The sequence below is a fragment of the Rhinatrema bivittatum genome, chromosome 1, assembly GCF_901001135.1.
Source record: "Rhinatrema bivittatum chromosome 1, aRhiBiv1.1, whole genome shotgun sequence".
Taxonomy (NCBI): Eukaryota; Metazoa; Chordata; class Amphibia; order Gymnophiona; family Rhinatrematidae; genus Rhinatrema; species Rhinatrema bivittatum.
Window position 1 is genome coordinate 210,861,015 of NC_042615.1, and position 25,141 is coordinate 210,886,155.

Sequence of the window (25,141 nt, forward strand, 5' to 3'; positions counted from 1 at the left end):
TACTGCATTTTGATAAATCTAGGCCTTAGTTAGTTCATATTAAAGAAATGCAACATACTAGGGATGTGTATTCATTTGAAATAAATGTATCAAATATGATGAATGAGGCCAATTTTGGCTTGTTCCCAATTCAATTTTCAGGTTTATTTTTTATATGTACATTAAAAAAAAAAAAAATAAACAAGCCCAAGGCTGGGTTCTTTCACCTAAGCCTGGAGCCCTAGGACCAGGCCCTTCTGATTTCTTCTTTCTTCTTAGATCACTGAAAAATGAAACTGTCTGCTGGAAGGTGCCTTCCTCTCCACTGGATGGCTTCATACTGATGTACAGCTGCATTGTACAAATCAACTCCTTTTCAACACTTGTAAGGTCTAAAATTCTTTAATGATGTCAATTTTACAAGGAATACATCTGAATGTTTCTGTAACACCCCCCCCCCCCCGAAAACTCACCCCAAATCAAAGTATCAGACTGAGCCTTATAAAGAGTCTCTCTCTCTCGCCTACCAAGGAGCTGTAGCAAACCTGCATGTTTAACATACATACACGGCTGTGGAAAATTAGGGGTTACACACATCAGTGCTGGCCCCATCTCTGGAACGCCCATGCCCTGCCCCTATTTCACCAACTTTTTCTGGGCGCATGTACATTGATGTATGCGCGCCCTTCCCAGCTATTTAAAATTTGTGTTGCTCCCTTTCGGACCACTTATGCACGTATGTGGCTGTTTTTGCACGCGCAAGGCTTTTAAAATCTACCTCTAAGAGTTTCATGTTTAACTCCCTCATCCTCAGCGTTTTCAAGAAATTGAGTTTGTTCCAGCTAGCCACAGTCTTGATCACACACCTCGAGCTGAAATGCCTCCAATACACTTCCTACATGAGAGAAAAATGACTAGATTGCAAGAAGGCAGAGTCCCATGAGTCCTTCAAATTCTTCCTCAATATCTTTTAAAAGCTCATCTGGGCTACTCAATGGAACCTGGGGAAAACTGAAGACTCTTAAATTTAACCCTCTCATCGTATTTTCCAATATTTTCAGTTTATGTTGAACTCCAAAATTATCTTGTTTGAAATTAACATTCACATTCTGCACAGTTGTTAGTTACTCCTCTACTCGTTTACCACTGTCAGAAACTGAGGTGTTGTCCAGTTGAGTAACTTGCTCTATACACTTCTTGAGGAAGGGTTCTACACCCAGTAATCTTTTAGTCACAGTTTTCTCCAAATTGATGACTTTAGGTCTCCCCCAACTGCTGGCTCCAACTCCAGAGAAAACTGCTGCACACTTGCATTGTATATTGCTGAATCACTACTCCCAGCTCCCTCCAGCAATAACACCCACTCTACCGTGGCTTCTTTCTGGCCATCCAACCCCTCACCGGATGACTGAACAGCATAGGATGCCGCTTCTGATAACTCTGCCGTTGCCAGAAAAGAAGTTGCTTGCAGAAAAGTCTCGCTGGGAATGATGTCTTCTCGTGATACCATGCCTCTGCAAACCAAGCTGTTTCTTCCTAGTATTGGGGGAGTTGGGGCTAAGCAACACTTCAGCCTCTGGCTGAAGGGAGGCTCCTTCCACTCCGTCATTAACAAGAGGTACTGTCCCCTGAATTCAATGCAGACATACTCAAAACTACAAAATGTTGAATTGAGTGTTGTACAGAAGAAGTTGAATCAGAGAGGAACATCTGAATTCTACCTTTCCTCTTCCCTCCCATCAGCAAAGAAAATGGGTACTAAGCAAGGAAAAGATTCTGAAATTAGGAGAGCCAAGCCGCAGCGACTTTTCCCGCAGATGCCCTTCGTTTCTTTTTTAGTTTAGTTTTTTCTTTTCATTTTTGCTCGCACTTAAAGGTGAATTTTAAAAGAGTTGCATACGTACAAATTAGCACATGTGCGTGCAAATAGCGCATATTTGCACAAGTGCTATTTTGTAAACCTCAAACACACATGCAAGAAATGGTGCGCAAATGTATTTGCTCATACGAAAAGTGACCAGCCTGGGAGGAGCCAACATTTACGCACCAATGCCATCTCAAATGTGTAAGTTGGGGGAATTTTAGTAAGTATGCGTGGCGACGCAATTAATCATTTTCCCAATTCACATCCAGTTAGCTCCAGTAAAGGAGAGGACTTCCTAAACCCACTAGCTAACTTTCCTCCCTTTCACCCTATTACCCGTGACCCATAAAACCCTGCTAACTAGTGTATTTTCTTTTGTTTCATGTTTTATACACCATCCATAGCAGAAGTAAAATTACACTGTAGGGGACCCCGGCGCATACTTATGCGTGTAAATATTTACGTGCTGCATTCATGCTACAGACCCAGTCCGCCCATGTCCCACCCATGCTCCGCCCAGACCACAACCACACCCCTCCCCTTTCAGTGAGAAAAAGTTTTATGCACGACCCACTCTGGTTTTAAAATCCACGTGGCACGTGCCAGGCCGAGTCACGTGTGTATCTCCCGGCCTTGGCACACGTAGGGCTTTTAAAATTCACCCAATAGTTGCTATTTTATAACTTGCGAAAACAGCGCATAATATGGCTGTTACCTGCACTTATTTACACCTGCTAATTATCTGGTTTAAGTCAGAATGGAATTGTTTATAATGCCAGGGTGAGGGTGTGGGAAACTGGGGACAATGCAGGCTGAAGAACCAGACGATCTTGAAGGTTTAAGATTTCTCTGAGTGATCAACGTGTACCAAGTGGAAGTTCCATTACTTTATATGAAGGTGCCCAACAATTGCCCACACATCTGTGATTTTAAGGGTTACATGTTCAAAATAATTTAGGGTCATAAAACTCAGTTTTATGCATGTAAATGGGTTTTTGAAATTTGCCTGTGGTTTGGGTATGGAAAAGTACATGCAAAATAAATTTTGATTTTCAAAAGTATGCATGGAGGTTTACATGCACACATTTACACTTGCTTAGCAGCAGCTGGGTTTCCGCACATATCCGCTAATTCTCAAAGCAGACTTATCAGGCAAATTTTATAACGAGAATGCATGAGTCCATACATGTGCGAATGAGCTTGCAAGCAGAGATATGCCGGAATTTGAAATCATGTGTGCACTTCAGCTCATATGATTTATAATACGCCTACCACGCATAAGTATGCTCCTAATTTTAAGCAGTTATTTGAACAAATGTACTTCACCTATCTTCCTTAGAACTTTGCTGGTTTAAACACGTATACGTAAGTGGATTTTAAAACGTGCTTGTGCAAGGGACATTCCCAGTTTTTCCAATTAATCCACCAGTTTGCCCAGTCAATCTCAAGGTCATCTAGACCCCTCTGGTTCTTCAGCTTGCATGCCCCCCCATTTGACCTGGACTCCTCATCCTGTGATATAAGCCCTAAAACACGAGTTCTGCAGGCTTGCTTCTCATCAGGAGCGGAAGTAAATATACATGGCTAACCAGGTGATGCATGCTGTGGTCTGAGGTTTTTAAAATATGGAGTTACGCACGTAGCAGTTGGACTCGCTCCAGGATGCCTGTGCCCTGCCCATATCCTGCCCCTATTCCATCCCTTAATTTTTGCTCACGCACACACATATGCACATAATTCAGGGCTTTGCTCATGCATGGCCCACACGTGGTTAAAAAATCACTTACTCGGATATGGCTGACTTAGGAGGATTAACTATTTTTACCTGCATATGTGGTATCCAGGTTTTTGCAAATTTAGATCTAGAAGCAGTCTTCCATAGCAAAATGTGAATTATATAACACACATACCTCAAAGAATTTGAAAAACATGTTTCACTAAGTGCACCTTATTCAGTGTGATAAAAAAAATTCAGGGTGATAAAAAAAAAGTAATACAAATGAATGCTGCCCAATCTTATTTCTTGCCATTTTTCAGCAGATCGGGATGCCAGCATGAAGGGAATTCAGTGTGTGTGCAGTCAATTATGACTGGAAAGATGTACAACAGGTGGACCACAAAGGGAACAATCCTGGGCTAAGACTAGAACCCTGGTGTGTAAAATGTCCAGATTCAAAAAGTATGAAAGATTATACCATGGAAAAACAATACATATATATCTCATATATTCAATTATAACAGAGATGCCTATGATGATTTGATAATTAATTCTCAGAATATCAAGGAAGAAATTATTTATTATATTTAGTATGTCAAAACCGTAATCTAAATTAATCTTTGAAAGGGGAAAAAAAAAAAGATATTTTAGTAAGGCTCTACCAGTAGATTGGAATGTGGGCTACTGTTACCATGGCAATACCCGAGAAGACTCTAGGAAGAAACTGACTGCTTCCCAGGAAATTAAGGGAATTCAAGTGTTATGATTTGCATAGCTGTGCCAGCAATCCCTGTACCATTCTCATAAAGAAAATTTAGAGGTTTTGGATCGCTCATAGATTGCTGCTGATTTGAAGCAAGCCTTATCAGCATGCTTCCAGCAGTCCTAGCACCTCGTTCAGTACACCCGGGATGATTTATGCAAGAGCACAAGCTATAAGCAGTACTGCCAAGTCATTTCCAACAGAACACTAACAAGCAGAACATCCTGTGCTTTATGGGCTTTTTTTCCATTCAGAGGATCATCTATAATAAAGGAGGCAGAGGTGCTTTGGTAATATAGAATGTGCAATGCAAGCAAACACAAAGTCTTCGAATTAAGAAATAAAGAAGTTATTTAAAAAAAAGAAAAAAAAAAGTTACACTTGGTCTAGTTTCATGCTACCCGCCCTTTTCAGGCACATAATGATTCTTTATGCAACACAGAGCAGTATCATATCTGATGACCTTTCTTTTAAGACAAAACAGCATAGAACAAAACAAGAAAAAGTTCATAGACAAAGCCTGCTGCTAGGTTTTTCATTTTCCCTACACCAAAACGAGTCAATGCCTCATGATTTATCAAACTGATTAAAGAATGGCTTCTGGAATGACAAGGAAGGCCAAGCATTCAGGGAGTAGAGAGGAGCCAATCTCCTAAAACAGTAGGTGAAAGTACCTGTATCTAGGGAAAAGCTTAATGCAATTGCAGCAGGGGCTTAAAACCATCACTTGTATCCTCACAAAAATTGCCACCATCCCGTACGTTGGGAAAGCTATAATATTTGTAAGTGTATGCCCCAATCTACTTTTCAGACTTAAAAAAAAAAAATAATGGCTTTGCTCATTAAGTTTTATTGGTAAACAAACATTCCCTTTGCAATTTTATTTATTTATTTATGCAGGCTGGACTGACACCAGGGATAAAATCATTCTGTCACATCTGCTCCATTAGCAGCAAGGCTGCTGTTCATACATGTACTCTGTTTAGAAGCTTAGCTACTGTGGTATATATTTGCTGACTGCATCATTATCAGTTTGTGCCTCCTGGGCAAACAGAGCGAAAAGTTCATGATAACTAGGGACCTTCATTTTCGTTTTTTTTATTGTTCTTTATTTTTCCTGGGAATTTATCAGGGTTTATATTATGATAAGAACAAAAACAAGAGAAAATCTGTTGGGAAAAAAAAGACTCATTTTTCTGGAGAAATATCGGAGTTAATTTTGGTGGATAGAAGCCAGGATAATAAAACATTATCACTATTCTCCCACTCACCCATTCAGCAGCATCCTCATCTCTACCCCCACCCTCTGCCTAACATACACCTCTCTCTCTCTCTCTCCTCCCACCCCACCGAGAATCTCCCTGCCTCCCCCCAGTTTCCCCGCCACACACACACACAGGTGGTGGTTCCAGGCTTCTCCTCTCCCCCTCGGCAGCATGCTGACTGAGGCTCCAGTCCTCTGCAACACTGCACCTGCTTTTATGCAAGGCCAGAAAGCTGCTGGAAAGTGTTTCTGGTGGACAGGGTCTGCTTGAAATGCATTCACAGCACCAGGAAGCAGGTACTTTGGCTGCTTGGGGGGGGGTGAGGAGGCAGGACCTGAAATACACAGCATGTGCTTTGGCCCACATTGGTTTCCAGCAGTGGTTGGAGGCCTTGAAAGGCTGCACCTGCGGCTCTGGAGAAGCTTTTAATCAGCCTAAAATGAGGGTGATTATCAATTTAAACTGAATGTCACCTTTGGAAAAATCTGGGCTTGAAAGGGTGAAAAATCGGTTTAAACTGAAAACGAAGGAGCCTAATGATTACCTACAAGAACTGTCTCACAGAAAAAAAATTTAAGAGAAAAGCAACACTTCTTAAAACTATGACCGCAAGCAATTAAAAGCAACAACTAATTATATCCTCTGGATTGCCACCAGGAATCATAATTATATAGAAAAATATATTTACAATATCTAATACAGTATATACCATATTTCTCAGCACTGTTAGTAATTATTTGCTAATACACTACAGAAAAGTCACTCAAAAATGGAGAAAATTTAGAGCTGAAGGCAGTGTTTTTAGGATAAAAAGACAGCATGCAAATATGATCCGTAATACATACAGAATCTATCTGCACTTACTCTGTGACTGACTGCCCAGCTCCTGAATCTCAGCTATTTATGGAACTGTTTAGTGCATTTTCAGTTTGAACTGCTAAGGCAGGGCTTCCCAAACCTGTCCTGGGGACCTCGCAGCCAGTTGGGTTTTCAGGATATCCACAATGAATATGCATGAGAGAAATTTGCATACATGGAGTCTCCATGATATGCACATTTATCTCATGCATGTTCATTGTGGATATCCTGAAAACCCAACTGGCTGTGAGGTCCCCAGGACAGATTTGGGAAGCTCTGTGCTAAGGGGATTTCTAAACTGCAAAAAGTTTATACAGTATATCGTTTGTAAAGTTAATGCATTTTCTAATATATTGAACAATATTCAAAAATACAGATTGCTGACAGAAATACAGAGGTCCATATTCAAAGGGTTTGCCTGGCTAACCTTTGGAGTTAGCTGGAAAAATCCCAAACTTTTAAATTTTCCCTCCACTCACTGGCTAAACTTGTCCAGCCAGATCATTGCCCAGACAAAATGAGACAGTGCTGGGGGCATTCCTGAGATGCAGTTTTACTTTGTTGGCCATCATTGATTGTCATTGCTGGCTGGAAAAAGCTACCCGCATAACTGTCTAGGAAAATAGCTATCCGGGTCATTTTAGACTGGATATTAAGCCGATGTGGATTTGGGCAGAATATCTGGACAACTTTTGTCCAGTTAACTTTATCTGGCGACTGCCAGCTAAACATGGACCTCACTGTACCAACCAAAAATGTAACTTATAAGCTGTTACCTTGAAAATGTCTTGAAGTTGCATTCCTGGAGTTCCGTTAACTGCAAGGTTAGCAAGTGAGGCATAAACTAGTCCGTTCTGGCTAGAATGTAAAAAAATGATATCACACAAACTGCACAAGCTAGCCAGATACCAGTTTGTCCAATATCATTTGCAACTCTTGCTGACCTGGCAGCCCCCCAGGGCTACAACAAAGTTGCTTAAATAAACTTAAAACTAATGACTTAAAGGCTGATTGTTTAATTGAAGCAGGGTCTGTATTATTACTACTTGCTATAAAGCAGCCTTACCTGGTGCAGGTTGGTGGCTGCATAACTTGGCACCATCCCTGAAGCTGTAAGACAAATTTGAAAGCTTGATGGCTAAAAAAAAATAATCTGGATCTATTGGTATGGGAGAAAAGAGGGATGGGTAGTTATATGGGGGGGACCCCTGGTTGCTCGCTAGATGGTCATAGATCCTTGCCCATGTAGGTAACAGTAAAGGGGGAGAAACCATCCCCTGAGGATTGTCTGTGATGGATGCTACAGGTGTGGTCTTTTGAGCTAGCTCTTGGGGAGTAAGCAGCACCATTTTGTTCTGTTCAGAGTGAGACACATTCCCCTCACTTGGTAAAGTTTTTTGGTTAAGGGAATTCCCTGCCAGAAACTGCCTGCCAGGTTAAGAGTGACTCTCTTGAGATTTTCTTCCATTTTTTTTTTTTTTTTTTTAATCGGTAGTGCCTGGAGATGAGGACCTGAAGCCTTTTTGGTGATGGCCATTCCCTGGATCCGGAAGCCAGGAAATGAGAAAACCTGTGAGCAGCCATCTAAAGGAAAAGAGGGGCTACAGTGACAGTGCTCACTCCAGGGGAGATTTTTGGACTTTTTCGGTGATTCCCTCTTTTGCTGTGAGGAGGTTTTGCCCCGCTCCCTCCTCACTTGAGAGCTGGGGCCATAGTAGCACAGTTCTGAGTTCAACCCTTGGACCTTTCCTTCTGAGAGGTCACGCCCATAAGGAAGAAGCAAAAAAGACAAGGGAGACTCGCACAGGGATCTCCATCCTAAGGACAGGGCGCAAGCCGGGTGAAAGAGGAGAAAACCTTGGACTCAGGTAGGATTTTTTTTTTTTTTTTTAATGTTGAAGGTGATACCCTCACTGGTAGGAGGATATCCCTAGTCACCTGGGACACTTACACACTCAGAATAGGAGTGGTAAGCATAAAAGCCCTGGAGCCTGAGCTGAGGAACACCTGCATAGAACCAGACCAGGCAGCAGCTATACCAACACAGAGTTTGGATGAGAATCAGTACAATTTCATGTGGACACCCAGTACTGTGTCTCGCCTATTTGTCCATACAGCACCATCACCACCCCTCACTGGAAGAAAAGAGCCATTAAGGAGTACACACTCAGCAGAAAATCGCACCACCGCCTGGGTCATGAAGGTCTGCCTCTACCCCCATAGTAAGAATCCACCCTTTGGGATCTGCAGGTAGGGGAAACATATGCCTGTGAAGACAGCTCCAGAAACAAAAACTTTTGTGTGCCCTTGGAAACAGTGTAAAAATCCAGAAAAAAAAAGGGGGGTTACATGTAATTTTGCAGTTCTCCATCGGGACTTGCGAGCTCAGCGGAGACAGGGATAAGAAATCACATGAAAAAGGGGGACAAGGGTGAAGGGGTAGACAGAATGACAAAAAGCAATTCACAGGAAGAGATGCACTGAGAGAAGCAAGGCAGCTTCAAGCCGAAGCCACAGCAGGAGGGGCTGGATGTGGCAGGCTGCAGCAGGATCTCTAGCCAGCATCTTGGTGCAGTATCGGCCAGCGATTAGAGAAGCAAGTAGCAATCAGTGAGGCACTGGAGCTGGGCTATAAAACACCACAATGTCACTTCTGGTTTGCAGGTGGCATACAAGCTGGGCTCTTGGTCATTCTCCAGCAGGACAAGCAGGGTAGTAGTGCTGCTACTAAAGCAGCTTAAGAGGCAGAATGAAGCTGAACAGCTCAACAACGGAGGCTGGCACAGGTCCAAAAGCCACCAGATGAGCAAGAAAAAGACGATCAGCCAGAGAAGCAGACACAGGGAGATGACGGACAGCATTCTAAGCATGCTGACAGCCAGGGCCATCCTCGGTGGGGTGAGGGGGGGGGGGGGGAGATAATTGGAGCTACTGACCTGGATCCTATGGGGTCCATATTCAGCCACTGTGTGGCTCGGCAAGTTAGCCGGATACACTTACCTGGCTAACTTTGAATATCGGAGTTAGCTGCACAACTTATCTGGCTAATTCGACTCCTCCCTGATCTACAAATTCCCCACCCTTGTGTTATCCGGCAAAAAATCTCAGCTGGGCAAGTCACTTATCCAGCTAAGTGGCGACCGCTGACCACTGCCAGATATTCAGCAGCGTAACTCAGCTGGATAAGTCATCAGATGTGCATTGGCTGACACCAAAGAAAAGGTGGCATCACCACCTGCACAGGTACAGTACTGCTTGACACTTGGCTTCGGCATCGTCAGCAGTGGAAGGAATTAGCGCTAGTGTCTATCATCGACTCTCACAGCGGCCGGCCAGAATGCGCACCAAAAAGTACTGATCAATAATGTTGCAAAAATCTCACAAAACAGGTACCTGGGATAGGAAGGTTGCAAGCTTAAGGGGGAAGAGTGCTTGTGCTGGGGTTTTGGGCAGGAAGGAGTGTTTGCTGAGGTCTTTTGGGGGGGGGGGGGGAGTACTGGTTAGGATCTGAGTATTGTGGGGGAGGGGTGCTGATGGTATCAGATGGTAACAGATGGATTCCCCTCCCCAAAGCGCATTAATATCAGGGGGTGGAGCCTGCTTTGAATGATTCACCCTAGGCCCCATACTTCCGACAGTGATGCAACAGGTACCATAAAAAGCAAGAGCAACCTGCCACTGGGAGCAGCTCAATTGAGGGAGGGAGACTAAACTACTGCCTCAGGAGCACCCAGGCCCATCCCAAACCTGACAGGCCTATTTTCACAGAACTGAATGCATATCCACCATCTGCTGGAGATGGAGGATACTGCCAGGCTGATGTCAGTGTAGGAGTATATGAGGTGACATCAGCGAGTCTGTTACTCTCTGTCTCCATCTGCTGGTTGGCATGCATAAATCAAGTTATGTGGACAGGCCTGCCTAGATGAAAAGGAAGGGTGAGGTAAGCAGGAATACCCAGATTAAAGAGGCAAAGCCTAACCCGGTTGAGGTCCTCCTTAGCATTTGCAGTTCTGGTTGCCTCATGTTAAAAAAGATATAGCAGAACTAGAAAAGATACAGAGAAGAATAATCAAAATTATAAAGAGGATGGAAGGTCTCCCCTATGAGGAAAGACTAATGTTAGGACTCTTAAACCTGAAGAAGAGACAACTGAGAGGAGATATGCTAGAAGTATTTCTTAGGAATGAGTGACTGGTTCATAATCAATGTAGTTATACATACAGACAGGTTCCCTGTTCCTATCATTTTTAAATTTCCTTTAATATGAAAATTAAGTGGCCCATTATTCATTCTAATTTATCCTCAAGACATATTACAAAGAAAGATAGGTTTCATGTAGATTGTTGTGTGCAGCCTAGCTTTCACTGCTGGATAATATAACTTGCTCTGATAATGAGGTTGCTGTCTCTACCTGGCAGACAACATTGTTTGCTGCTTTAGATACAGTACATATTTGGCTAACTCTTAACATCAGAGCTATCCAGATAGGTTTCTCAGCAAACAAGTCCCAGCCCCAGAAGGCTCATTACTTATTCACTAATTTTTAGCTGGATAATGACTTATCTGACTGAAAGCTGGATATATATCAGCGATTTTGAAAACTCTTATGAATTTTCAAAATGTTGAGCACGAATGTAGCCTCTACTCCCCTATTTTCTAAAAGTAAAAAAATAAGTGTATGTTCACTTTCACGCACGCGCATATATTCGTGTAAAAAAGGCATGATCTAGGGTGGGGCCAACAGTTACGCACATAAGTTGCTATTTAAAAGACGCTTGTATGCATACATTTTCCAAATTGTGTATATTTACACCTGCTAATTATATGGTGTAAGTGATATTAGATGTAATTATTGTGAAGTACTGACAGGGCAGGAGGTCTGGGTGGAATGGAGGGCGTTCATCCTGAAGAGCCAGGAGGGTCTCAATGATCTGGAGAAGAACTGGGCAAACTGGTTGACTAATTGGTAAACTAGTTAATTTCCTCGATGTGCACATGTTTTAAAATTGGTTGACTTATGTGTGTAAATTGGCAGTTACGTAAGTCCTAGTTTACTTTCATGCATAAAATATATCATGCATATTTAAAATAGGTGGGTAAAGGACATGCAGTCAATCCATTGACATATGTGGTTTCAATGCATTACATGTATTTGCGCATAAGCCTACATATGTGTGTTATGCGCGTATTATAAAATACTACAGTAAATATGCACTCGGCCACAAACATGTGTATATGCTGCTGTGCGCAGGTGTTTGAAAGTTATCCTCCCTGCATTTAGCAGGATAACTTGTGAATTATCCAGCTAAATGCCTTTGAATATTGTCCTCACAGTGTTCAAAGACATTTTGAAATACACATGTCTCTCATGCAGTGAAGTTTCCACTCAGTTCTCCAAAATGTCCTCAACTTTCAAATATGAAGAAAGCCTTGGAAACACAGAGATGGGTATTAAGCATTAAACGAAAGCAACGCAGTGACTTTGCTAATGACTTTTATATTGCTTGGTTAGTTGCAAAAAATGGAAAGACTGTCTGGTATGGCGAATTAGTGAAACATATAAATGAATCCTCAAATGTTTTATTTGATGACTTTAAAAACCAAGAGGAAATTACTAGACATGTTAAGTGTTTGCAACTCAGAAAATGTATTAAGAGTCACAGAGTGAATGACATAGCTGCCGATTTGGAAAGCTGTTTTTCAGTTATACCTTCAAATGAGGCCATCTGCATAGAGTTGGATGAATGCAAAGATATTAATGAGGTTGCTCAGCTCTGCATTTATTTTGCTCATACTTATCTAAACATGACAAAAGAATTTTTAAATTTCTTTGAAATACAGAGGTGAACATAGGGGGTCAGTATTTTTCAAGGCATTTACCAATGTTTTCAAAGTGCACAAGTCACTTTTGGAAAAAATTGCAAGTCAGTGAATGATTATTTTGGAAACTGCCCTGTGTTCCGTGTCAGCAGTAGATATGGTGAGAAAAAGGGATTGGATGGTGTGATTGGCAAAGGCAGACACAGAAGCAGTTTTAAGGCTGCTGCCAGTACACCCTAACAGTTTTCAGTTATTTGGCTTTAATTTTAATGGGAACTTCTATTTTGACAGATGTTTCCCAATGGGGTTCTCAATTTCTTGTGCATATTTCAAGTTCAGTGCATTCTTGCAATGTTCAGTCAAGCAAATAGCAGGAAAGGGGGAGAAATCTACATTTTTTTTATTCATTCCTCTTTGTAGGACCGGATGTTTCCAATCTATTTGTAGAAACATTTGAAGTTTTTCAGCAAATATTGCAGGAGTCAGGTGTCTCCACTTGTGCAGAATACAAACAGAAAGTCCTAAGCAAACAGAATCTTTCCTGGGTACTGGAATTGATTCCCACTGGCCAATACATCAGTGGCACTGAAGAAGCAGATTAAGAAAATGCTAGCCACTAAGAAAAGTATCCTAAAACAGCTGCAGGCAGTGATGGGGCATCTGAACTTCATCAGAAGGTTGGCATAGACTACAGCTGGAGTGTGTGGGAATGAGGGATGATCTGGTGGTAAGGCATGCGTTTCCAGCTACTTACAACAGAAAGACTAAGTGGAAGGACCCTAAAGCCAACAGCAGGGACAAATTTTTGGATGTGGCAGAAGGAAAAAAATGTGGTTTATACTTGAAGGATAAATGGTGCATGAAGGAAGGGACCATGTGACTGGCACAGTTCCAACTGGATGAGAGACATAATGTTGCTAGAGTTATTCCCTATAGTGGCAATAGTGTTTGTGGAAGGGGAGGAGGGAAATTTAGGAATTAAAAAGGTGGTTTTCCAGTTGGATAACATGAACATGGCTCATTCAATAAAAACAACTTATAGTAATGTTTTAAGGGACCTTCATATCATCCCCTCACTTTGACATCTTTTAGAGTCTTACGTAATGCTCTATCGATGAATCAATGGGGTATTTCTTTTAATCATTGGTCCAGCATTTTTTTAACAATTTTTTTGAAATATTTTTGCAAGAAACTTTTAAATAACTTTTTGTTGAAGTTAATTCATGAATTAACTTCAACAAAACGGGGAAGTAGTGCACTTTTTAAATATGTAAAAGTTTCTTGCAAAAATATTTCAAAAAAATTGTTTAAAATGCTGGACCAATGATTAAAAGAAATACCCCTTTGATTCATCGATAGAGCATTACGTAAGACTCTAAAAGATGTCAAAGAGAGGGGATGATATGAAGGTCCCTTAAAACATTACTATAAATTGTGGTGGATGCATTTTTTTGTGTGCAATTGTTAATTCGTATTACCCATTAAGGCTTTTTTCTATATTATCATTCAATAAAAAGACTGAGCAAGGTCAAGGAAGTATAGCGAAAGGGTGAACTTACCACAGGAAAGGTGGGCAAGAAAGATGTACTTAGTATTGCATATAAGAGGCAGGGTGGTTGGAAGGGCCGGGTGAGACAGGTGACTGAACAGGGCACCATACCATTGCTGCCACTCCAGAGGTGGAATGCATCTTAAAAGTGTCGCACAATTATGTCATCAGAGGGTGACCTCCCTAAATCCCCCCTTCCCCCAGACTGCTTGGGCTACCAGTTAGCCTGACGGCATGCTTGCTGGGAGGGAACAGTTTGGTATCAATTATATTAATCTGATTCTCAAAATAAAAAAAAACCGATATGGCCCTTTTAAAGACAGCTCGGTTTCGCATATTTTTAATCTGATCCCATATTATTCTGAGATTGGTATGGGGAGCTGCTAGATATAAGACATGTGTGGAAAAAGCAGAAGAAAGCTGAATAAAGAGGAAAGTGACTCAACTAAGAGGACAAATAATAAGACATGAAGATAAATGGTAAGTACAGATTGTAAATCTATATGCAGATCGGATTGGGTACACCTATCTGAGAGAGGTTGGAACATCTTCAGTATTGCCTTCCAGTCAGCAACTGATTCAGTACTAGGGCAATGATAGGCAAGGAAGTTTCACTGGCCCCTTATAGTGGCAGCACACTCAACGCACAATAAAGCTCTGGAATTTGTTGCCAGAGGACATGGTTAGTGCAGTTAGTGTAGCTGGGTTCGAAAAAGGTTTGGATAAGTTCTTGGAGGAGAAGGCCATTACTGCTATTAATCAAGTTTACTTAGGGAATAGTTGGTCACTGCTATTAATTGCATCAGTAGAATGAGATCTTCTTAGTGTTTGGGTACTTGCCAGGTTCTTGTGGCCTGGTTTGGCCTCTGTTGGAAACAGGATGCTGGGCTTGATGGACCCTTGGTCTGACCCAGCATGGCAATTTCTTATGTTCTTATGTACAAGCAAACCAAAGGGGAAATTACACAAAGCGAGGGTGCTCAAGCACAGGGACAGATGAAGCACATGGGATTGTGGCTACATTGTTTCACTGGGCCCAAACTCCCATGGTTTGGGTACCATGGTTTCACTGGCACCCAAACTTACATGGATCTGGGGTAGTTTGGGTATTATGACAGAGAGAAGGTGAGATATCTGCATGACACAAATGTTTGCTTTGCAACAGCCCCAGGCTGTTCATCTCTCCCTGTGCCCTCCTTCCCTCCTCTATCTTAAAAAAAAATAATCCCCCCTTCGCAACCCCTGCCCTCCAAGACCCTCCAAAGATCCACTAGGATGAGTAGGCAGGAGGACTCGCTCTTTCCTCCTGCCCACTTGGTGTCAAGCATTGCAATGATGATGCTGAGAGAACGCTGCCAGACCAATGCTGGAAGCTGAGCGAGCAGGACGGGAAGAATGATTCTTCCTGCCCGCTCAACTCTGGGTGACTTTGAGGGTGGGGAGGGGATACCTGAGGGGGGGGCTTGGAAAGAGGGTATTATATTTTTGAGATGGGGTGGGAGGGAGAATTGGCCCTCAGTTCAGTTACACTTTGGGAGGGAGGGAGGGAGGGAGGGAGCGTGGAGTGGGGGGGGGGGTGCTTAGGGAAAGTATATGTTTATGGAATGAGATGTCAGGAGGAGAATCAGTAAGGGGGGAGGAGGGAAAACTATCTCAATTTGGTATCAAGTGCCTGGAAGGAGGGAGGGAGGGGGAAATCGTCATTGGAGGAATTTTGCTTTTTAAAGATGATTTTAGTCAGTCAAGTGCTGAATTTCAGGGCTACGTTAGCTAAATCTAAACAATCAAATTTTGACCTATTACATTTAGCCCGACATTTAGTCACAATTTTTACTGAGTAAATGCAGCTGAATATTTGGTTAGGAATAACTGGATAAATGTACCCACTTATTTCTAGCCGCTCTGCAGTGACTGAATATTGGCCTTATCCCTATCTAAAAGCTTTATAAAATAGAACACATCTCCAAAACATTATACAAGCTATAATCATGTGCTGATCTATATATTTATTTCTCTTTTTCACAAAGTAAAATAAAATGAAACTAACAATAAAATCATATACAGGTGATTATTTTAGGGGCGGGGATAGTACAGTGTGACATAAAATACGATGTTGCTCAGAAACGTATTGGCTTCTTAGTTTTTTGCCTTTAAAATGCAAAATTCTGGTGGGTAGGCAATCAGAGTAAAGGATACTGAAGCTTCTATCCGTGATAGCTAAGTGCCAGAGGTTAATCCTGAGATCATCAGCCGACATGTAGGTCTCACAGTCACTGTTGACAGAAATGGAGTTGACATGATAGGTGTGACCATTAGCAAATATTCTCCTGGGGCTAACCTCCACCATCAAATCCATAGGCTTCAGCACAGGCACCTACGAAAAATAAATGGATTAATAACATTAACAAATTGCTCTGGAAGATTTCGAAGAAACAAAGCAATCCATTTCCAATAGAAGTAATAAAAAGACAAATTCCAGTATGATGAGAAACCACTAAATCTGTCTTTCAAATAATTTAAGTATAAATGCAGTAGTTTTCTAAAGTTAAAATGTGTTTTCCAGATTGATAAATGTTAATTAAAACAAATTCGCAAAGTATCTAAATTATTATTCATGAAGGGTTATGAAATAAAAACCTAAAGACAGCTAGTGTGTGAATTTAAACACTTTTCTATAAACCAGATTTTATAGTCATTTTAATTTATTCCAATTAGCACACTTATTTTGGCTTCTGTAATGGGGGTGTTACGAATCAGTTATAACATTTTTACCAAAAATGCATGGAAGCATTTGAAAGTCAAAGTGCCTTTGCTGCACATGTTTTACAGCGCAGAGATCTAGCACTTGTACTGCTCTGGAGAAAATGTGATTCTTTCCAGGGTGGGGTAACCTATACTGGAAAAACGTAAGAACTGTCTGAAGAAGGGACGTAAGTGCACACAAAAAGCTCCTGTACAGAAACGTCTTTGAATAATTCTTAAAATCGTCCAATCACAGCTTGCACAAGACGCCCACATTTTCAACATGTCTTTTTTCACTCTGTTTAAGAAAAAAAAAAAACTGAAAACTAAAATAACTAAAAAACAAACCAGAAATATGAATGCTTTAGTGACTGTGTACAGTACCATGGCTGATTCAGTTTCCTGTTGTGCTTGATTCCTTATTTATTTGTGTGTGTAAATAACTTTGAGACAAAAGTAACTTTTTTTTCTGCCATGCTAATATATTCTCTGACCGTTCAATTGTTTGTTTTCAAATAAGCTAAATCTCAGTAATATCATTTTCGGCCCAACTGTATCTTTATGCTATTATTTTTTATTAATTTTCTTTCTGACACTCAGAAAGAAAGCCAACATCCCAAAGCAAGGAAAATGAAAACAAAGGGTGCAATGTTCCCTCTAAGGTGTGCACATGCATGGCTGCACAGAGTTCTTCGTGTGGACGCTGCACCTCGGCCCGTGTACAACCTGGGACCATGGAGAGCTAAAGCTGAGGTGGAAGCCCATTCAGCCCACTCCACCTTGTGTCCCGGACCTCAGGGCTGGCATTTCCTCCGTGCTGATTTCAAGATGTACGAGATGAGCACAGAGGAAGTACCAATCCCATATGTTCTGAGCACGCTCGCAGGGCTGGCACACGAGGAGGAACAGTGGAACAGGTTCCTGCCTCTGTCTCCCCTGGCATCTGCACAGTGCCAATCCTCCCCATGGGCCCACAAGCAGCCGAACTCTCACCCTGATGGTTCTCTTCTGCCTTGCTGCCCCAAACCTGCAATTTAAAGGGGGCAAGCAGGCCAGGTGAATACATAAATAACGAACCACTGGCTTATTCACCTACATCTGGCCTCCTAGCCTTTTGCATCGAGCGTCACATGTATGATTTTTTACCCGCCGGTGAGAAGTTGTATGTGTGCAGCTGATACAAAGAGCTCCTGTCTCTCAGAGAACGAGTCCGATCTCTGGAGGCTAGAGTGGCAGACCTGGAGGAGCTGAGGCAGACAGAGAGGTATATAGATGAGACAAACAGGGATATAGTAGCCAAGTCCCAACTTCAGACTGGCATCCCTGGTGCTGCATTGGAGGAAGAAGGTCTCATGATCGGAGAGCAACAACCTGGTACAGCAGGAAAGGATCCTGTAGCAAGGTCCTGCTCTCCAGGGGGATCCATTGTCCTCTCGCACCGTGGATGTGTCTCCCAGGGCTACTGCCCAGGAGGGAAAGGTTAGGTCGGCCGTCATAGTTCATGATTTAGTTGTTAGGAATGTGGACCACAAGGTGGCTGGTGGGCGTGAGGACTGCCTGGTAACATGCCTACCTGGTGCAAAGGTGGTGGACCTCACACTTTACCTAAACAGAATTTTACACAGTGCTGGGGAGGAGCTGGCTGTCGTGGGTCATGTGGGAACCAATGACATAGAAAGATGTGGGAGGGAGGTTCTGGAAGCCAAATTTAGTCTCTGAGGTGGAAAGCTGAAATCCAGAACCTCCAGGGTAGCATTCTCTGAAATGCTCCCTGTTCCACGCGCAGGTCCCCAGAGGCAGGCAGAGCTCCTGAGTCTCAATGCGTGGATGAGACGATGGTGCAGGGAAGAGGCATTTAGATTTGGAAGGAACTGGGGAAACTTTTGGGGAAGGGGGAGTCTTTTCCAAAGGGATGGGCTCCACCTTAACCAGGGTGGAACCAGGTTGCTGGCATTAACTTTTAAAAAGGAGACAAAGCAGCTTTTAAACTAGAACAAAGGGGAAAGCCAGCAGTCGCTCAGCAGCGCATGGTTCGGAGGGAGGTATCTTCAAAGGATACTAATGATGCTTTCAAATTAGGGCATCCCAACAGTGAGGTTCCAATAATAAGAAAAGTAGTCCAAGAGCCTGTAATTAAAAAATCACCTGAGCTAAAAGATTCCAATTTATCCCTATCGATTAAAAAGCAGAATGAAAATACAAACAAAAAACAAACTTTGAAATGTTTGTATGCTAATGCCAGAAGTCTAAGTAGTAAGATGGAAGAATTAGAATGTATGGCAGTGAATGATGACATAGACTTAATTGGCATCTCAGAGACATGGAAAAAGGAGGATAACCAATGGGACAGTGCTATACCGGGGTCAAATTATATCGCAATGACAGAGAGGAGCAACTGGGAGGCGGGGGGGCGCTTTATGTCCGGGATGGCACAGAGTCCAACAGGATCTCTGTCCAGCTCTTCCAAACCAAAAGGAAGAGCTGGACAGAGATCTGGTTAAAGACATCCATAAGATAGGTAAGAAGGGAGAAGTGGTGATCGTGGGTGACTTTAATATGCCAGATGTAGACTGGAAAATCCCATCTGCAGAAACTAAAAATAGTAGAGCGATAGTGGATGCCATGCAAGTATCTTTGTTCAAACAAATGGTGTTGGAACCCACGAGAGAAGGAGCTATACTCGACTTAGTGCTCACTAATGCAGATAATGTCTCAGATGTCCAGGTGGGCGCCCACCTCAGCAGCAGTGATCATCAAACGGTATGGTTTAATATCACTAAAATAATAGGGAAAAGAACCACAAAGACCCGAGTTTTACAGTTCAAAAACACAGACTTTGAGGAAATGGGGAACTACCTGGAGGAAGAACTTAAAGGATGGGAGAACGAGAGAGATGTGGATCAGCAGTGGACCAATCTAAAAGGAGCAATCACCAAGGCAACTGCTCTATATGTTAGAAATGTAAAGAAAAGCAAAAGAAAACTGAAACCTATCTGGTTCTCAATGGAGGTGGCTGACAAAATTAAAGCTAAAAGAACAGCATTCAAGAAATATAAAGGATCCCAAAGGGAGGAGCACAAAGAAGAATATTTGTATCAACTGAGGGAGACAAAGAAATTAATCAAGTTGGCAAAGAGTCAAGCGGAAGAGAGGATTGCCAAGGAGATAAAAAATGGTGACAAAACATTTTTCAGATACATCAGCGAAAAGAGAAAGGTCCAAAGTGGTATAGTGAAATTGAAAGGTGGTAATGATCAATGTGTAGAGAGAGACGAAGAAATGGCAGAAATATTAAACGAATACTTCAGCTCTGTGTTCACTAAAGAAGACCCTGGAGAAGGACCATCTCTAAACAACAAGAAACTGGAGGGAAGGGGAATAGATGAAAATCCTTTTACAGTAGAAAATGTGTGGGAAGAACTAAAGAACCTGAAAGTGGACAAAGCCATGGGGCCTGATGGGATTCATCCAAGGATATTGAGGGAGCTCAGAGATGTTCTGGCGGGTCCGCTGTGTGACCTGTTCAATAGATCCCTAGAAACGGGAGTGGTGCCGAGTGATTGGAGAAGAGCGGTGGTGGTCCCACTTCACAAGAGTGGGAACAGGGAAGAGGCAGGCAACTACAGACCGGTTAGCCTCACTTCGGTGGTGGGAAAAGTAATGGAGTCACTGCTGAAAGAGAGAATAGTCAACTATCTACAGTCTGGAGAATTGATGGACCAGAGGCAGCATGGATTCACCAGGGGAAGATCCTGTCAGACAAATTTGATTGACTTTTTTGACTGGGTAACCAAGGAATTGGATCAAGGAAGAGCACTAGATGTCATCTACTTGGATTTCAGCAAAGCTTTTGATACGGTTCCGCACAGGAGACTGGTGAATAAAACGAGAAGCTTGGGAGTGAGTGCCGATGTGGTGACCTGGATTGCAAATTGGTTGACGGACAGAAAACAATGTGTGATGGTAAATGGAGCCTTCTCTGAAGAGAGAGCGGTTTTAAGTGGTGTGCCGCAAGGATCGGTGTTGGGACCTGTCCTGTTCAATATCTTTGTGAGCGACATTGCAGACGGGATAGAAGGTAAGGTTTGTCTTTTTGCGGATGACACTAAGATCTGCAACAGAGTGGACACGCCGGAAGGAGTGGAGAGAATGAGACGGGATCTAAGGAAACTGGAAGAGTGGTCGAAGATATGGCAGCTGAGATTCAATGCCAAGAAGTGCAAAGTCATGCATATGGGGAGTGGAAATCCGAATGAACTGTACTCGATGGGGGGGGAAAGGCTGATGAGCACGGAGCAGGAGAGGGACCTTGGGGTGATAGTGTCTAATGATGTGAAGACAGCGAAACAATGCGACAAGGCGATAGCAAAAGCCAGAAGAATGCTGGGCTGCATAGAGAGAGGAATATCAAGTAAGAAAAGGGAAGTGATTATTCCCTTGTACAGGTCCTTGGTGAGGCCTCACCTGGAGTACTGTGTTCAGTTCTGGAGACCGTATCTACAAAAAGACAAAGACAAGATGGAAGCGGTACAGAGAAGGGCGACCAGGAAGGTGGAGGATCTTCATAGGATGACGTACGAGGAGAGATTGAAGAATCTAAATATGTACACCCTGGAGGAGAGGAGGAGCAGAGGTGATATGATACAGACTTTCAGATACTTGAAAGGTTTTAATGATCCAAAAACAACGACAAACCTCTTCCGTAGGAAAATAATCAGCAGAACCAGGGGTCACGATTTGAGGCTCCAGGGAGGAAGATTCAGAACCAATGTCAGGAAGTATTTCTTCACGGAGAGGGTGGTGGATGCCTGGAATGCCCTTCCGGAGGAAGTGGTGAAGACCAGAACTGTGAAAGACTTCAAAGGGGCGTGGGATAAACACTGCGGATCCATAAAGTCAAGAGGCCACCAATGAAGAGTGGGTGACTCGCCAGAATGATGGCTATTGACACAATACCCTTACTAAATAAACATACACATGCTTACTGTGACTCCTACATCGCTCTAAGCTTCAACAGCAAGAGGTAATGGAAAAAAGGATTTGCACTCATAAAGAGGGGAGTAGCTGGCTTGTTACGGCGGTTACTACCCCAAACCAAATATGCCTGATACTTCACTTTCAATGCATATACAGCATAGCTCTCTGCTTCAATGACAGGGGAGAAGAATAACTGATACTTCACACATCCAGCAGAGCTCTCTGCTACAACGGCAAAGGAGAAGAAAAAGGGTTCGCACTCAAAACGCGGGGAGTAGCTGGCTTGTTACGGCGGTTACTACCCCAAACCAAATGTGCCTGATACTTCACTTTCCATGCATATCCAGCATGGTTCTCTCCTGCATCGGCATGGGAGAAAGACTGATACATCACGCATTTCCAGCATAGCTCTCTGCTTCAAGGGCAGGGGGAAAAAAAAAAAAAAAAAACCTGATGCTTCACGCATATCCTGCATAGCTTCAACGACAGGGGTGAAGAAAAAAAGGATTCGCAATCACAAAGCGAGGAGTAGCTGGCTTGTTACGGCGGTTACTACCCCAACCAAATGTGCCTGATACTTCACTTTCAATGCATATCCAGCATGGCTCCCTGCTTCTACAGCAGGGGAGAAGAAAAAAAAAAAAAAAAAACCAACAAGAGCTGTACAACATAGTCTAGGTAAAACAAATAAGCATGGGTGTAGCTTGCTTATCGCGGCGGTTACTGCCCCTACTACCCCTAACTAATCAAGCTAGATATTTCACTTGCATGCAGCTCCATCACTGCTCTCTACATTAATGGTGGGGGTGGAAGGGGAATAGAACAAGGAGCTAAGAGTAACAGATAAGAATGAGAGAAAAAATGTGTGAGGCTTGCTGGGCAGACTGGATGGGCCATTCGGTCTTCTTCTGCCGTCATTTCTATGTTTCTATGTTTCTATGATAAAGATCCTGCATGAGACTAAATGCACAATCGAATCTTTATGGGTAGAAATCCCTTGTGTGTTGGGGAAGAGTATAGTGATAGGAGTTTACTACCGTTCTACCTGGCCAAGAAGCTGAGATGGATAGTGAAATGCTAAGAAAAATTAGGGAAGCTAACCATTAGTAGAGGAGTAATAATGGGAGATTTCAATTACCCCAGAATTGACTGGGAAATGTAACATTTGGACATGCTAGAGAGATAAAGTTCCTGGATGGAATAAATGACAGCTTTATGGAGCAACTGGTTCAGGAACCAATGAGAGAGGGAGCAATTTTAGATCTAATTCTCAGTGGAGCACAGGATTTGGTGAGAGTGGTAACTGTGGTGGGGTTGCTTGGCAATAGTGATCATAATATGATCAAATTTGAATTAATGACTGGATGAGGGACAGTAAGCAAACCTACGGCTCTAGTGCTAAACTTTCAAAAGAAAATCTTTGATAAAATGAGAAAAATAGTTAGAAAAAAACTGAAGGGAGCAGCTACAAAGGTAAAATGTGTGAAAGAGGCGTGGTCATTTAAAAAAATCCCATCCTAGAAGTACAGTCCAGATGAATTCCACACATTAAGAAAGGTGGAAAGAAGGCAAAACGATTACCAGCATGGTTAAAAGGTGAGGTGAAAGAGGCTATTTTAGCCAAAAGATCTTCATTCAAAAATTGGTAGAAGGATCCAACAGAAGAAAATAGGATAAAGCATAAGCGTTGGAAAGTTAAATGTAAGACATTGATAAGACAGGCTAAGAGAGAATTTGAAAAGAAGTTGGCTGTAGAGGCAAAAATGTTGCGATGCTGCTTGAGGGCCTAGCTGTGAGCAGCCACTTACCTTCGCCACAGTCGACATCCTGCTCCGCGGCGGGTCAGACGCTGCCACCATGTTTCCATGCGGCCCGGAGCCCGCCGCCTGTGTTCCTCGGTGGTCAAGCCGCCGCCACTCAGGCCTCTGCGGCCTGGAGGCCGCCCACAACATTCTCATCGGCAGACAAGGCTGCCACGCTTCCACGCGATCTGAGGCCGCTGACATCGCCCTCTCCCCTGCACAGGCAGGGCAACCACCTCCAGCCTCCTCTTCATGGACCGTGGCCATTGCCATCATCCTCTCCTGGCAGCAGAGCCGCCACTGGCGCAGGAGCCTGGCCTCTCGGCCTAGTGCCGCTCCTGCCTCCTCTTCATGGCATGGCCACCACTGTCCCTGGTCCTGCCTTTCCTGGGCGTGCAGCCGCGCCTCTTCTCCCTTCTTAAAGGGTCAGTGGTGGGAGTAGCCCCGCGGCCCCACTTGATGATGTCATTAGGGTGTCTCCTCTTCGGCCCTATAAAAGGGCCCTTCACCAGTCCTCCAGCGCCTTCGCAAGGCGCTAGTCAGCTCCTGGATTCTTTGTTCCAGCTCTTCGATCCAGGAGACCTCCGTGATCCTTCCTCGCTTCTTCAAGGCACTCTGTTTTTCGTGGGAATTCCCTTGTCTTCATCTGTAGTTCCTGATCCTTCATCTTCATCTTCATTTGTACTTCCTGGTCTCTCATCAGATCCTGCATCCTCGTCCGTCTTGTCTTCAGATGTTCCTGTCTTCAGTAGTACCTGATGCTCCGTGCCCTGTGTTTCCGAGGTCCCTGATGTCCTCGTCTCCCAATGTCCAGATTTCCTGTTTCATGCTCCGTGTTCAGACATTCTTGATGTCCTCAACTCCAGATGTCCTATGTTCCAGTCCTGATCCTGATGTATCTGAGATCTGAGTCCTGAATCCTGATGTCCTATGTTCCAGTCCTGATCCTGTTGTCCTTCTCATCAGCAGCGCAAGCCTCTGGAAGACCCTTGCTTTTAATGTTCCTGAATCCGAGTTCCAAGTTCCGAGGTCCAAGTTCTGAGTTCCGAGTCTTATATCCCGTTCCCGGTCTTCGGAGTACCTCGTGCCTGCTTGTCCATGACCTGTATCCTGAGTCTTCATTTGAGTATCCTGAACCTTGCCTCATCCGCTGGACCTCGCGTCCAGCCGACCTTCTTGGGAGTAAATCTATATCTGATCCGGTGTCCATTTCCGGACATTGGAGTCCTCTTCTGGCTGTTCCTTCTTCGAGTACTGCCCGGATTTCTCTTCCGTCCTGAGCCTCAGTCCTGCGCATGTCCTGCTCTCTGTGTGGTCCATGAACAGCATTTTCAGGCTGTGTAGGGCGTCCTGAGGGGCAGTGCCAGCCTAAGTCTCCAGTCTCTTCGTCACGTCCAAGTTTCCTCTTCTCATCCAAGTTCCAAGTCTCCTCCTTTTGTTCAAGTCTTCAAGTCTTGTCAAGTCTCCAAGTTCCTATATCTTGTTCCAAGTTTCAGTACCATCACCTGTCCTCGACCTCTTTCCGTCCTGTTGCATCTGCCATTCCCAAGCAGCAGGTCCGAAAGGCTATCGAGTGGCCGGAGAGCCACCCCAGAGACCAGCATTTTGTTGCTGGGTCTCCCCTGGAACCAGCAGAAGTCAGAGCTCCTGGACTTCAGCCTGTCCGCCCATGCTCGGACATGTCTTGCCTGCCTTGGCACTTCCTCAGAGCTCCTCTGCAGTTGCGCAGTGCTCCAAGGGCACATTAAGCTCCCTGGAATTGGGACTGCTCTCTAGCGCTCCCACAACAAAACACTCACAGT

At 43.5% G+C, this 25,141-nt stretch overlaps 1 protein-coding gene across 6 annotated transcripts in view; it reads right to left on the reverse strand.

Moving 5' to 3' along the window:
• Positions 1 to 25,141, reverse strand: part of PPP2R2C (protein phosphatase 2 regulatory subunit Bgamma) — a 623,817-nt gene that overhangs the window by 159,721 nt on the left and 438,955 nt on the right. For all 6 annotated transcript variants that reach the window (XM_029591453.1, XM_029591472.1, XM_029591463.1 and 3 more), the window contains one exon: positions 16,015 to 16,192. In XM_029591453.1, coding sequence (XP_029447313.1) covers positions 16,015 to 16,192 — 178 coding nt within the window. The remainder of the gene's footprint in view (positions 1 to 16,014; positions 16,193 to 25,141) is intronic.